Raw genomic sequence first — 16,771 nt, 5'->3', positions numbered from 1 at the left:
TGTAATCGGTGACTTTAATACTCACCGCACTGAATGTCTTGGCTCTAGTGTCAGTGATTTTGCAGGCATTAAAGCCCACAACTTTTGCTTTTCTCAATACCTAACTCAAATAGTCAACTTTCCAACTCGCTTTCCAGACAACTTAAACCATTTACCTTCTCAACTCAACTTATGTCTTGTTTCTGATCCTAGTCAGTGCTCAGTTTCTCCACATTTACCCCAAGGTGCTTCTGATCACAATTTGATCTCTCTAAAACTAATATCTCATTCTTCTACATCACCTAAATCCCCCTATTATTGTGCCTCTTAAACTACCTTAAAGCTGACTGGGATTCTTTCTGTGAATTTCTTTGTGATGGCTCTTGGGTAAAAATCTTTTGTCTTCCTGTCGACAAATGTGCTTCTTACATAACTTTGTGGATTCAGGCTGGCATGGGATCTTTTGTTCCCTCTCAACGATTCCAGATCAAGCCACACTCTACTCCATGGTTTTCCTCACACTGTGCTGCTGCGATTGCCAATCAAAATCGTTACTTTCATATCTATAAGCAAAACAATTCTCCAGAAAACAGAGGTCTGTTTATCACTGCTAGAAACCATTGTAAAAAGGTTTTGTCTAACGCCAAAGCCCGCTATTCTCAGGTCATGAAATCTCATATCTCATCTCAAAAATTAGGCTCTCGTGACTTCTGGAGAATCTTTAATAATATTAATAATAAGGGCAAATCTTTAATTTCACCTCTCTTGTATGGTTCAGACTTTTTCACCTCACCTAAAGACAAAGTTGAATTGTTTGCTAAAAACTTTTCATCAGTATCATCTTTTGATTCCACTAGTTGCGTTCTACCTGATATTGCCAACAAACAGGTTGGTCCATTGCTTGACATTCATATCACTCCAGTTTCTGTATCCAAGGTGATTTCCCGCTTAAACTCTTCTACAGCTTGTGGCCTGGACAACATATCTGTTATTGTCTTGCAGAAGTGTTCTCCGGAGCTGCCATATATGATTGATTTTCTAGTTGATTCAGACAATTTTAAAGTTTTAGGCATTGTTGAAGAGCGTAAAATTTAAGCCACCTTTCAATGAAGATGTCAGGTAATGAATGACTGCAGTAAGAAAGATTCTATGATGCACTTTTGCATTCTAGAATGTTCCAAGTTTTCTGATTCTAGAATATTCCCTCAAACATAACGGATGACAAATTATTGGCAAATCAAACTCTTTTTTTACGATGTGTTGAATACTTTTTGAACCTTAACTTTTACAAAATTGGAATTATCAAGTCAACATTTAATGATATTGTTGTTTTGATATGATATTTGTATTTCCTATGTAAAATTATATTAGAATAGTGTTTACTTATGTTATTTTGTTGAATGGTCTTTAATTAAATAAAGTTTTTCTTTTGTGTCGGATACTTTCTGCACCCACTGTATATATATATACTCAATCTATATGTAATGACCTTATTTCCTAATATCATTTTTGCACTCCTAATGTAAAAAAGTGTGTTTTAATTTTTCAGAAAAAGAAGAAAAAACGAAGAATAATGAAATAAAAGATTGCTGCCCCATACTTAACCCTCAATCTATGTAGCAGCACTTCTTTGCAGGTCAGGTATTTGGATAGTTAATGGATGTACTAAAGCTCCCGCAAATTCCTATTTTTTCATGAACCCATCTGTGTGCGTCTAATGCTGCATTTATATATATATATTTTATATACAGTAGAATCCCGTTAACTTAGACTCTGAAGGGGTATATATTTACTGTCCGACTTAGCAAATGTCCGAATTAAGCAAAGTTCTGGTTAATTCTTACTTTTTGAAAATGTCCCACTTGCTGGGATTTCGAGACTTGTAGAATGTTCTTCGATATATAAATATTACAAACATATATATAAAACAATATAATCTTATGTGAAATATATATTTTTGTATATAAAATATATACTATAAATGAAAAAAGTCTGAAACTGATGTTTGTTTTAGTGACTCGCACAATTCTTTTTCAAATAGCTTTGAAGTACTTAAAGCTACTCTTCCATTTTCACTACTCTGAGTAAACATCGAAAAATTAACAAGGGTATCAATTGCTTTACGAACTTCTTCAGTCGTTGACTTTGTCACCAACATTTCGCTTCCTTCTTGCATTTCTTCTTTAACTACCTCAATGATATCTTGAACAATATCTTCATCTGTCATCACTTCTCCCTTAACCAAAACATCATCATCAACTGTTAACATATCTTCTTAAGTAAAATCTTCCAGAACAAGATCCTCATCACGCTGACATAACTGATCAATTGAATTTTATAATGCAAGGAAGTACTCTTCATCTTTGTCTGGTACATTTACTCTTTCCTTAAATCCTGCTTTGCGGAAGCAGTTAATAGTAGTAATTTCTGAAACAAGCATTTTCATAGCATCAAGTATGGAGATTGAAGGCATTTATTTATCAATAGCATTTATGATCTTGTAAATTAAATTAGTTCGGTACTTACACTTCAACAATCGAATGACTCCTTAATCCATCAGCTGCAAACATGAAGTTGTGTTTGGGGAGAAAAAGTAGAGAGTGACCGATTTAAGATTCTCAATATTCAGATGGGCAGTGCAATCATCAATAACCAATGCTACCTTACAGCCTTCTTATGCAAACTTTCTGTCATTTTCTCTAACCAACTCCTCAATTAGTTCAGAGGTCATCCAACGTTTTGGTAACAACATGGAGTGCTTCTAATTCCATTAAAGCAACGGGGTTTGTTTAATTTTTCAATAACAAATATTGGAAGTTTTTCTGCACACATGTTAGCTGCAGCAAGCTCAGTTAGTCGCATGAAATTCTTACCTCCAATACATTTCTCACCCTTCAAATGCTTACTTTTCTTTGGAAGCGCTTTATAAAACAAACTAAACTCATCTGCATTGAATATATCACACGAGTTATAACAAGACAATATTGTTGGCAAAGTTGTTTCCCTTTAAGGAGCAGTCATTTCATTAGTAACATCTTGACTTTCACTTAAGAAAAGCAACTTTAAAATCAGCATAAATTTAATTAGCTATGGTTTAGGACTTTATTTGCTTTTCATGCAGTGGGTGGTAATATGCTAAAATGTGGTAATGACTTAAACAATAAACAAATTAAAACAAAAGAATTGGTTTGATAATTTATTGGTTTATGGGCGATGGAATAGTAATGAGAGTTCCATGCTTATTATTACTTTTTTGACAAATGACTAAAAAAAATGTAAATACCAATGAAAAAATAAAATGATAAAATACCTGATATTGTTTTAAACAATGAAGCTTAACTAAATCGAAAGATCTCCGTAAAAATGTTTAGCTATGTTTAATTATATTTGTCACAAAAGTACTTTATTTTCAAATGTTTAAAGTTTGGAATTTTTATTGAAGTATTGGAAGTTTTGCTATTATATGCACTTATATATATACCACAGCTTTTTAGATAATTAAAAAAGCGCTGAAAAAAACCGACAAAGGAAAAAAAACTTAAACAGGCTAAACTATATAAAAAAGAAAGAGATTTGACAAAAGAGAAATTAGAAAAAAATTAAAACCTAGAGCTCTAAAAAAAAAAAAAACTAATATAAATCTGAAAAACTAAATCTTTACTAGAAAATTATTTTTATCTATGTTTTGCAATTACATTAAAGTTTAATAACTCGTCATTGGTTTAACGAGTTTCCAAACAATTTTGTTTATATAAGGAAAATTGCAATTAAAGTTTTTATTTTTTTAATATTTACATAAAAATGATTATTTTCTATATACTTATATTTTTATATATCAATTAAAAAAATAATACATAAACAAATAAAAACAATAATAATATAAGTAATTATAATTAAACATTAAAAAAAATTACAAGATTTTTTTTAAATTCTCCTAATACAGTTATTAACCTTTTAAAGCCACAAATTATAAAACTTAGATCTTTTCTAATGTTTTTACAATATTAGGCGAAATCTTTTAAATAAAAAAATCTAATTATTGTTTAATAAAAAACTAACTTTATTTAAATGATCAAAAAGTATTTATTAAAAAAGTTTATTGAAACGCATTCATTGTCGTCATTGTTTAATAAATTAAGAATACAAATTGTTTTAAAAATATTACATTCATCATTGAAAAATACTTTTTAAATAAAAACTTTTTTAAAAAATTCTATGATAATTTATTTAATGGCGTTTTAAAACTTTATATGAAAGTGTTTAGCTTAGTATAAACAAATTTTATTAGTAAGTTTACATTGCATAACAAAAAAATAAAAAATAAAAACTAATAATAACTTTGTTATGTTTTCGACTGTTAAATTCATCAAAAAGTTTATTAAAAAAATTATTTTCGTTGTTGTTTATAAAATTAATTGTACAAACTTTTTTGAAAACATTTATATTCGTCATAAAAATTACACTTTTTAAAAATTTAAATTTTGTTTTCAAACTTAAATAAATGTTTTTATATAAATAATCTTATAAAGCAATTTCTTGCTTTATTACCTTATACTTTATTTAGCACATTTTTCAAACATTTTCAAAATTTTAGCCATGTTTAAGTTGTCACAAAAAAATAATAAATGCGTGGTCAGGAATAGAGTGCGATAGCACACTTTTCCTGTCCATGACTGATATATATATATATATATATATATATATATATATATATATATATATATATATATATATATATATATATATATACATATATATATATATATATACATATATATATATATATACATATATATATGCAATATATATATGCAATATATATATATGCAATATATATATATATAAGGGAAATGGGAAATATATATATAAATATATATGCAATTAAATATATATATATATATATATATTTAATATATTTTATATATATACATTTTTGTATATAAATATATATACATATCCAATTAAATATATATATATATATATATATATATATATATATATATATATATATATATATATATATATATATATATATATATATATATATATATATTTAATATATAAATTAAAAATATATAAATATATATAAGCAAAAAATATAATATAAGTATATACATCTTATACTGCTGATTTAAGTGAGCAGTCTGATGTCATACTGGAATAGCCTGCTGCTGCGGGCTTCAGTACATACATCGACTGACACGCAGCGGAGTGTTCGTACATCGACTGAGGGTTTGGCATGAGGCAGCAATCTTTTCTTTCATTATTCTTCGTTTTTTTCTTCTTTTTCTGAAAATTTATATTTAATTAATGTAACAAATATATGGTAACAATTTGTTACATAAATATGCTATAGTAATATAAATGTTTTAATAATATAAATGCTTAAATACAAATAGCACTTTGTTAAATCAAAAAAGTGATTTGTTATATAATTAGGATGTATAATTAAATGACAATTAGACAACTTATTTTTTAAACTTTTTCAAGTGTTTTTTATACATAAATGTAAATCCAATAGAGCATCAACTTAAAAATTCAATTTATTTCAATTTAATTCAAATTCCAAAAACAACAGTGCACTCTTTGTAACTTCAACATTTGTGGTATTTTTATTTTAAACATATTATGAATAGTTTTGATTTTTCTTATGTATATTAAAATATACATAACATTCATAAAACTTAAATTAAAAGTTCTCGATTCAGATAGATATTTTTCACTGACACAGCAAGTCTTTTTAATGCCTTGTTAAAATTTTCATGCACTGCTTTGGATATTTTTTCCCATGTAACACTGAATGGAACCTCCTGAATAAAAGAAATCTTCTTTTCTTCAGAAGGTTCTATTCAGTGGGACGAGGATTTCAAGATTAAAAAAATTTCGGATTATTCATTCTGGTTCTGGAATAATGTACAGGTAGTGCTGGGGTCGAATTAAGCATATCGTAATCATGAATTGCAATTGCTTTTCACACCTTCACGATTAGTTTTTTCTTTAAAAAAATATTTTTGCGATTTTTTTTTTTTGGTGTTTATTTACTTTTTTTCTAATTAAGCATTTTTTTTGGCAATTCTTAAAAGTAATGTTCATGTCATATGTCAAAGTGATTGTAATGTTTTTATCATAAAGTACATCACGCTAAATTTACAGTTTGAATAGAATGATCTTGAGATATAGAATAAATAGAATTTGCTCTTTCTTGCGGAGATTTTCATTTAATGTAAAGCAATTCAAATTACTTTAAATCTCTGCATGGAAGCCAATAATATTTTAAAAGATCGATAAAATGAAAAGTTGAAAAAGGGAAAAGAAGTGAAAGAGAATTTTTTCCTCATTTTTTTTTATTTAACAAAACAGCCTAGTTTTTATCTTTGTTTTTGAAACAATGCACAAAAGTAACTTATTATTATTAATTTAAATTATTATTATTTTATCAACAATTTTATATTCTTAATTTTACTGCTTTAAGTATATTAAAACATATATTAAATCTTTTTTTTTTAATTTTTTTTTTAATTAGCTAATTAATGCTTATAGAAACCAGCAACTTTTTTGCTTTAACGTTTTTCACTTTAACAACCTTGAATCTTTTACAGTTATATTTACTTTGATTTACTGAATGGATTAAGTATATCACAGTAAATTTACTTGTAAAACTACTTAAAATAACCAGTTAAGTTACTACAGTAACTTACAGTTACTAAGATATTAACTTATCAATTATATTAATTTACTTAATATACTCAAAGACTCGCAAAAGTTAGCCATACAAATGTTTCTATTTATATCTTATATGTTGTATTATATTTTAACAAAAATTGTTGAATAGAATATGAAAAACGCGACACCATTTTATTATATTTTCATTTTATTAAAAGCAATATCACGATTAAACATTTTCTATAAATACGCAAGTTGTTTTTAGTTATTTAAACAAAAGTATTTGAGTCTTTTAAAATTCTTTTATTCAAATAATTTTTATACTTATACTTTCTTTTTATGGCAATAAATTACAGGTAGAATAAATTATAATAAAATAGTCACCAATTAAATTCAAATCAACTAAAACAACACGGCTCTCGCAGCTGTTAGCATTAAATGATAATAACCAGCCAGTGTGTTTTCCACAAATTATTGGGTCAGACTTCTCGGAACATTCTCCCCCATCAAAATTTTAAATGACTCCCTCTTTTCTTTCAAACTCCAAAAATGGAACATTTCTTTAAATATTGACACAACATCAGCTTGCAGGTCTTCGACAGGTCGAGTGAATTTAATTTTTTGAAAATTTTGCTTAAACTTAAAATTAAAAAAAATTAAAAGAATTTGAAGAAACAAGAAAGAACGAGAAGAAAGTTTTTATTTCATAAATCATAAATTTCGTAAACATTTTGATATATTTATATTTTGTTTCTTGAAAATAGTTTTAAAAGTAGAAACATTCTATTGCAAACATTAACCCAGTGATTGCAAAAGTTAAAATAAAAATTAAATTATAAAAAATTTAAATTAAAATTAATAAATTATTTTACTTCTGGTCATAGAAATTTTTTCTAAAAAATTAATTAAAGCATATTCTTAAACTTAAGGAAATATAATTTGATTTATTAAACCAAACTTTTGTTTCACTTTTTATTGGAAAACAATTTGAACAAAAAAATTTAGTGAAAGCATCAATTTAAAAACCATTTAAATGAAAAACTTAATTATACTTAAATTATTAATAGTACGCTAGATCAAGAAACAATAAATTATAAAAAACGTGGTATCTAATGTTTTTTGCTTTGATCTTACTCGTTTGGTCTAAAAATTATAGACTCGTATGGTCTATAGGCATGTTCTTGTGTAAATATAAAGTTTTATGACAATGTTTTAATTTATTAGAACAATTTTATTTATTTGCTTCGTTTTATTTTAAACGCGTTTTATGTTATCAAGGTTATAAACTGTATAAAACAGAACAAAACAGTGTCATGAAGTTGTTTTACATTAACACAAGCTCTTTATATTTTTAAAACAACTCTGCAGCTTTTTTATTTGTTGTTTTATAGCTTTTTACAATAACAATTAAATACTCTTTAGAAATAACACATTTTTTATCGTCAGCATGAACGTATCAAATAGTTTCTTATGACTATTTAATCTTCTTTTTTTATAAAACCGGTTAAATATTTTAATGTTGCTTTTTACTCTTACTTTTTTACTTTTACTTTTTTAAGTATCATGAAGTAAAAACTAAAAGTAATATCTTAATAGTATTAAATATGTTACTTGCTCATTACACTATAGCTGCAACTTAAACTTTAAATTATAATTTAAGCTGTAAATTATAACAATAACTTATGCTATTTTAAACTCTGCCGAACAAGAAAATTATAAGATAATATTTAAATACGAGGGATATAATGTTAAAAAAATAACAATTACATACAAAAGATACAGTTTTATACTAATACTAAGGTGGGGGGGGGGGGGGGGCAAAAAAAATTTTGCGATTAGATTTTTTTTGAGTTAATTCAAATCCTGTAGTGCACTAATAAATAATGTGATTGCAACTATATATTAATTTTGCGGTATTAATAATTTAAAAATATATTTAATAATTTTATTTATATGGCTCATAAAACAAAGTATTTAAAAAAAAAAAAAAAAGCTGGAATAAAATAGAATTGAAATTTTGAGAACTCTTCTTTTTTTATAAAACCAACACGAGGTGTAAATTTCAAAAAACAAAATTTCACAAATTATTTCATGATTCATTTATTTATTGCATAAATAAATGAATCATGAAACTTGAAACCATCTTTATTGTTAATATCTTTACCATATCATTTTAACCAACATCCTAATATCATTTTTTAATTTAAATTTTAAATTCCATGCAACAGTAAACTATTTTTTATTCACAATGTTGGTCTTTCAATAAGCATTTTCTTCAATCTGCTTTTGATTTATTAGTATTTCATAATAAAAATTTTTATTATCATTAACAATCATAATCTTTAATTTAACAATTTAATGGCAGACATAAAACTTACTGCTATTTCTCTGCAAGCTGACATAGATATACCTGCTCCTTCTATTTCTTTAAGAGCGTATTCTTTTGTATCTTTTCTAAACAAAATTTAAAGATTTTAGTAAACAATTGAATTAAAAAAATCAATTAAAGACTTTATTAAAACCTTTATAAAAATTTCTCAGAGCACTAAAACTTACACATCTTTGGCTTATAAAACTTATATAAAAATTTATTAAAGCACTAAAACTTACAAATCTTTGGCTTTTGCTTTGTAGACATGGCCATAAGTACCCCTACCAACTTTTGACCCTTCAAAGTCAAATAAATCTTCAACTTTCTGTCTTTTTTCATTCATCATACTTTTAAAGTCATAATCCATTTTCTGTTACATGTTTATTTAAAAAAAATTAAAAAGCTATGATTTAATACCTTTAAAATTCTTAAGAATTAAATAAACAAAAAACAAAAATAAAAAGAAGAAAATATGTTAATTTATCATACATAAATTTTTATTTATATTTTTTAATATAAATAAAAATTTATGTATATTAAATTCATAAATATTATAAATATTTATTTATTGTATTTATGGATTTAAATTTAAATTTGATTTTAATTTTTATTATAATTTATTATTGTACAAATTTTTAATTTGGATAATCTAATTTTGTATGTGGGAAGGCAAACTATAAATAAATTTTATCTAACCTGAACATTAAACTCTATGAGCCAAGACATAGTTTAATGAACATAAAACTCTTTGAGCTAAGACTTGGTTTAATAAACAATTAAAGTTGATTGCTAATATATTGTCAAGGAACAAACTTAGTAAATTTGTTCCTTAACAATATATTACCAATCAACCTTCTACTCATTAAAGTCTTTTTCCTTGACAGTATATTAGCAATAAACCTTGATGAATTCTTTTACAAGCTTGATAAATATTTTTATATTTATCAAGCTTGTAAAAGAATTCATGTTATTTTTGTTTTCAAGACTGAAAGAGTCGCAGACAAATCACGAGTATTTTTTTTAATTAAGCGGGCATGTGCTAACTAATAGCAAACATGTGTTTGCTATTAGTTAAGCAGATTTGAAAGTTAGGACAGTTAAAACTTGCTGGAAAAAAAAGTCTTAAACAAAAAAGATAAATGATGAATTAAACTGATCAAAAGATTTGGCTAAAGAAGATTATAGAATTGAAAGCCCAAATAATCTCATGCAAGGAATGCCACTACATTGACAAAAGGGTTTGGGCTAGGGCAGCAATCTTTTTTTTCATTATTTTTTTTGTTATTGTTTTTTTCTGAAAAAGAGGTATGAAATATATATATATATATATATATATATATATATATATATATATATATATATATATTGCGGTAGTGGTGTAGTGGTAGTGCGCTCGCTTCATAAGCGAGAGGTTCCGAGTTCGATCCCCACCACGTCCCTGGTAGTACCGCGCTTAACTTGTTTCTCTGCGCAGCGGCCTTGTTCGTCAAGGTTTGTGTTTCGGAGTTATAGAGTTGAGAGAGGGTTATAACCACAATTAAGTAGCCTCCTCATCTGTAGTGGCCTTCTGGGCCTTGGGGAGGTGAAATAACAAAAAAAATATATATATATATATCAGGGTGTTAGCTAGGAATACATTTTTTACAGCATTTTTGCAATATTAGGAATATTTACTGTTATTGTTCTACAAAATATTGGGAATTTTTATTGATATGAGGTCATTAAATTTGGAATTCTGCGATATAGGCGGAGCCATTGGGCTGGCTAACACTCTGTATATGCCAACTTTAAACTATTTTAGGTCGGCATCAGGTCATCACAAAATGTAGAAACAGTGTCCAATAAATCAACGAATGTTCGAACATTTAGAACTTGACAAAAAATCAAATGCTGAGATCAGCGACTTTGTTTTAAAATGTAGAAACTTGCTTAAAAACTTATAAAATGAACGAAACAAATTTACCATTTTATTAGGAATTTAAATAAAACATTAGGTTGATTTTATTTGAACTATTTTATTTAGAACTAATTATTTTATATAGAATTAATAACTTGTTTTTAGTCTTTTAATTTTAATCATTATGTTTAAAAGTTATTTAGAAGTTAAATAGAACATTCGTTTTGCCATTTTATTTTAAATATTTTCGTTTAGAATTTAATTATTTTCATTTTAAAAAAATTTAAAAAAAATTTCCTGGATATTTTATTAACTATTTTTTATATTTTATATTTTTTAATTAAAATTAAATAATATCTTGATTTTTGTTGGTTGTGAATATCCGCTAATTGATTGTTTAATGGATTTTTTACATTAATACATTTATTAAATATTTCATCTTTTTCAAAGCATGTAATGTTTTTTTTTTACGAAAACTTTTGGTTGAAATTTATCAGAATTCAAATCATTAATCAATACATTAGAATTAAATGATACATTATAATTATCATCAGAAATGGGATTTAGAGTTTGCGATAATTTTTGGTTAGTCATGAATTTTATTAAAATTGTTTGTATTTTAATTATTTTAACTAAGAATATGCAATGTTCATTTCGCTTTCTTTTTTTATTTTAATTAAACAAAGCGTTTTTTTTTTCTTTTTTTTTTTTTAACAGTTTTATTTAGAATTGAAATAAAATGTCCGTTATGCAATAATCTTTTATATATAAAAAAACATAGTTCAAAAAGTGAACTTTTTATACTATACTGAATTTACTAATAATTTTGATATAAAGTAGTTATAAAATTAATGCATACCAAATATGGGTCATGACTATTAGATAATGTTTTTTACTGGACAAGTGCTGGATAATGTATGTCTGATGCAGAAAAGAGCAGAGAACTTTTTTTTTTTAAAGGATTGCCTTTTTATGCCAAAATTCTGATTAAATGTAGTGGCACTCCTTGTTCCTGTTCTATTGTATATATAATGATGATTAAAGTACCTGTTCTACTTAAATCAGTCATTGTATATACACTCCTCGCATGTTTTACCTCTCTAGGTCAGTCAATGTATGTACATAAAATGTTGAAAAGTGTACACTTGAGCTATTTGCTGACAAGAACAAATAAATATCATAAAAATTAGTTTGATAATGAAAAACTACAGATAAATCACAATAATACGTTCAATACATTAGCAAACTAGACAAATAGATTGGAGATAGATTTTAGGAATTGAGCTTGAACCAGTGTTATTTAAGTTAACGTTAAGTAAAATTAGAAGTAAAAATCATCGATTTCATTAATGTGAACAAAAACTGAAATTAGGAATTATTTGAAGAATGAAAACTGAAATAGAATTGAATATCAACATCAGAAACGAAAATAGAAGTTAATTTATTTATTATTACTAAATAAAAATTATTGAATTCAAAATAAAAACTTAACAAAAAAAATCTATGACAATTTATTTACACTTCCTTTATTGTTGTTACACATGTCTGACCACCAACCTGGTCATGTGCTCTTGACTTGTTTGCCATGCTTTTATAACAAAAGATTAAATGTATCATTGATGTAAGAGTCCAACTCTTAGGTCAACGATATATTTAATCTTTAGTTACAAAAATATATAAATATTTACAAAAGATTTGATGAAATAAATAAGATGATGGAAACATCATAAGAGATGAGGGTTTTTATGAAACTAAACAAGAATATATGATTGAAATTCAAGCGTATATATTTTCTCACAGTTTCAAAAAAAATCTCATCTAGATGAGATTTGTTTCCTTGAGTTTTTTGGAAACTTTTAACAGGATTTTAACTTATTAAGTCCTAATTCAGTTAATGTTTCATTTCTATCGAGTTTTTTGGAAATTTTAACAGGATTTTAACTTATTAAGTATCATTATCAAAGTTTCAAGACAACAATATTAAAGCAATTTCTTTATGTAATATAATACCATATAAATAATCAAATAATAATTGTTAAATGACTGTTTTACAATTATTACTTGATTATTTATATTGTATTATATTAATCAAGAAATTGCTTTAATACTGTTGTCTTGAGACTTTGATAATGATACTTAATAAGTTAATATCCTGTTAAAAATTTCCAAAAAAACTTGATAGAAATAAAATATTAACTGAATTAGAAACTGAAATAAGAAGTAGAACTGTTGAAATCTAAAAACTGAACTAAAATTAATTTGAAGAGAACTGATTTAAAACTGAAATAAGAATAATTTTATAAGTAAAATTAGAATTAGAAATTAAATCAACGCCACAAGAACTGAATAGAAACTGAAATAGAAATTATATTTCGAACTTAAATACTGGCTTGAACCCCACATATGACATAAGGAGTAATATAAGCATGACATAACAAACAAAATTATCAATACCTTTATATTTTAAAGAAATATTAAGGCTCTTTTTGAAGTTAAGAAGATATCAAAACTCAAGTATAATTTCTATAATATCAATACTCCATCAGATATTTAACAGTATATATCAATAACAGTATATATCTATTTAAATCAATTTAAATATAGCGTAAAATCAAAAACTTAATATCATAATGGTTTAAAACCAAATTAAATAAATAACTTTGTAAAAAAAAAAAGCTACTAAGAAACACAATTAAAAAGTTTTTATGACTTGGGAATAGCAATAATGATATCCGGATATCAACGTTGTTTATGTTCAACATTGCAGATATTATACATTTATCAATCACAGTAACTTGATGTGATTTTCAAGTTCAGTAAGCTTCCAGACAATAAAAACATTTCTAATTTTTAACTTAAGTCATCCACTAAGATAATCAATAGTGCAGTACCATATTTTAAAAGTTTTGAAGCTTACTAAAATTAAATCTAAATTAGTTTACATTAGGTTTAAATTACACCTATGAAAATTGTTATATAATATACAGATGTAGATAACACATAACTTACAGTTGCTATATATCTGGAAGAGTTAACAGTAAAAGAAACAAACTGAAATGGTATATACTTTTTACTTGTTTTCAAAGTATTAAAGTTTTTCAAAATTTCATTACTCAATTATTAAGTCAATAGTATTGAGCTATGAAAATACTATTAAGTCAATAGTATCAATTGTAATAATTAGTATTAATACTATTGTAATAATTAGTATCAATACTATTTAGTCAAACTTCTTTGTTCAAAAGTATTGAGCAAAGAAATATTATAACAAAGACTTCTTGAAAATTGTAACCTAATTTTTAACTGCACATTTGGCTTGTAAAAATTACAACATTTTTTTTAAGTTTTTAAAAAATTTAAGTTAAGCTGGTACATTTTCTACGTTTTTACTTTTTTTTTTTTTTTTTTTTTTTAATCTTCACTTCCAACGAGGCAAACTACAGTTGGAAATTACAGGAAGAGAAAAGATGAAGTTTATAAAGCAAGATATTGATTAACAGACGACTTGAAAGATTGCAAATTATATAAATCGGGAAAACAAGAAGGGAGCTTTAATTTTCCAATAACTAAGCATTAATTTTAAGTTACATCATACTTAATGAGTAAGAATGATGTAACTTAACAACTTTAATAGTGAAAACATTTAATACTGTTATAAATTTAATGACAACTTGAATTTGACTAATATAAACAATCATAATAGCTGTATGCTACTTTATATTAGTTATATAATGCAATCATAAAATATATTGATACCTACGACCTCTATGTTTAGATGCTACCGTTGCGTCGTTGTTACTTAAGCAGCGTGCATAGTATTTTGATGTAAATTGTTACATTGTTAACTCACGTTACTACATAGAATTACTGGAAATTAATTCCGTGCAACTAGTTTTTCGGTGTAATAATGTGCTATTCTTAAATACATTTTAACTACATAGAATTACTAGAAATTACATCTATGTAATTAAGAATAAAAATTTTATCCACTTTATGACTTAATCCAAAAGAATTATTATTAACCTTTCTTTTTTTCTTTTTTTTTTGGATTTACATTTTTATTTTTTTATTTGTCTAAAAATAAAATTTTACATGAAATTAATTCAAATAATTATGTTATTTTTATGCAAAATTAGTTCAACTGCTGACTTCTTTCATCGTTTTATCGTTTAACGCATTCTGAGGTAGGTTATTCCACATTTTAACAACTCGAAATATAAAAAGGTTATGTCGCTGTGGAAATCCTGGCGTCCAAGGATAACCATACCCAGATATAATATTTTGTGTCAGACTTTGTTTTACTACAAATGTATTTCATGTCTTCGCATTTTTTTTTAATTTAATTTCAGATGCCATTTTTTACACCATAGAATCTTTAGATCTGATATCTTTTTCGATAAGCATCTTCTGATGTCTTAATAACTCAGATTATCTTAGATTAGCTCGTTAAATCATTGACATTGAGAAAAAAATAAAAAAAAGGCCAAGTACAGAAAATCTAAAACTAACAGTTTTTTTTTGGTATAATTTTAATTTATTTTCGTTTATGGTGTTTTTTTTTTTTTTTTAAGATAGTATCACGAATAACATTGTAAGCTTCCAGTTTACAATGTTATTCGTGATACAGTACTATTCGTGATACAAAATAAATAAAATAAAGATATAACAAGATATAACAATATAAACTAGGTTTCCGAAAAAAGATCACAACGATCTTATCATCAGAACCTTAAAAACTGCACAAATATATTTAGATATAACATGTATTTTTTTTATTTCAGTTTACAGTCGATAAAGAAGTTGTAGCTTTTTTTTTTTAGTTCTTCCCCAGACAATATTTGTAAAATTTACATTGCAAATCAATAAAAAGGGAATAGTATTTGGTCAAGGTCTTTTTATTTAGGTAAGTTATGTTCTCATACAGAACTCCAAAGTTTTTTGAAGTTTAGTGCAGATGTAATCAGTATGGCGTTTCCATGTAATGTTTTCATCAAGAAAAACCTCCAAAAAATTTGTAACTGAATCTCTTTTGATTTCAATTTTGTTGAAGATACCCAGTTAGTTTGTAGGTAGATACCGTTTTTATAAGAGAAAATGAAAAGAACCTATTTTGTTTAATTAGTATTTAAAGATAATTTATCACATTTAAACCAATTAGGTATGTCTTTTAATTCTTCATTTGCATTAGAAAAAAGTTTGAAAATTTCATTATTAGAAAGGAATAAGTTGGTATCATCAGCGCACATAATACTTAATAGACTAGATGATTTATTTAAGTTGTTTATGTTGACGTAAAAAAAGCAGAGGACCCAAAATTGAACCCTGCGTACACCGCAAGATATATTTAAAAAAAGAATTTCGACAAAAATCACTGCAAGTACCAAGTTGTTTTCTGTTTGATAAATAGCTTTTAAATGATGTGATCTGTGATCAGTGTTGAATGACTTAGAAAAGTCAAAAAAATACCTAACGTAAATTGAGAATATAAAAGAATTTGAAATTTTTCTATTACAAACTAAATGAAGGCATGTTCTGTAGATTTATTTTTTTCTTAAGCTGAATTGATTGTGATATAATAAAATGTTGTAATTTAGATAGTCATATGTAATGATATTTTTATAACAAAAATTTTATTATTTTATTGAAGCAATTTAATAAAATATGCTTTTAATGATAAAATTCAAATGAATATAGCTTCGACTAGCAATGCTAGCAAGGTTCACTTTTTGGTTAAAAATAAAACTTCCGAAAACGTTTTGTTTACTTTTCGGTTTTAATTTTGAGTTTTTTTTTTAAACTTTAAGATATTCGACTTTTACACATTTGAATCCTTTTTATTAGCAAGGCAAGAAGTTGCTCAT

The 16,771-nt window shown here is 25.5% G+C and overlaps 1 protein-coding gene across 3 annotated transcripts in view; it reads right to left on the bottom strand.

The window, feature by feature from the left end:
* The window catches only part of LOC100205702 (cyclin-dependent kinase 8), a 27,525-nt gene extending 12,746 nt beyond the window's left edge, over positions 1 to 14,779 (bottom strand). Inside the window, exons 1-3 of one of the 3 annotated variants that reach the window (XM_065794073.1) lie at positions 14,667 to 14,779; positions 9,253 to 9,383; positions 9,021 to 9,096 (exon numbers count right to left, since the gene is read on the bottom strand). In XM_065794073.1, the coding sequence (XP_065650145.1) occupies positions 9,021 to 9,096; positions 9,253 to 9,380 (204 nt within the window). In that variant the 5' untranslated portion in view covers positions 9,381 to 9,383; positions 14,667 to 14,779. The remainder of the gene's footprint in view (positions 1 to 9,020; positions 9,097 to 9,252; positions 9,384 to 14,666) is intronic. The other 2 variants (XM_065794071.1, XM_065794074.1) reach the window with 2 other exon arrangements.
* Between the last annotated feature and the right edge of the window lie 1,992 nt (positions 14,780 to 16,771).

Source organism: Hydra vulgaris, chromosome 03 (assembly GCF_038396675.1).
Source record: "Hydra vulgaris chromosome 03, alternate assembly HydraT2T_AEP".
Taxonomy (NCBI): Eukaryota; Metazoa; Cnidaria; class Hydrozoa; order Anthoathecata; family Hydridae; genus Hydra; species Hydra vulgaris.
Note: the sequence above shows the minus strand (reverse complement) of the source record. Positions and strands in the feature narration are given on the sequence as shown.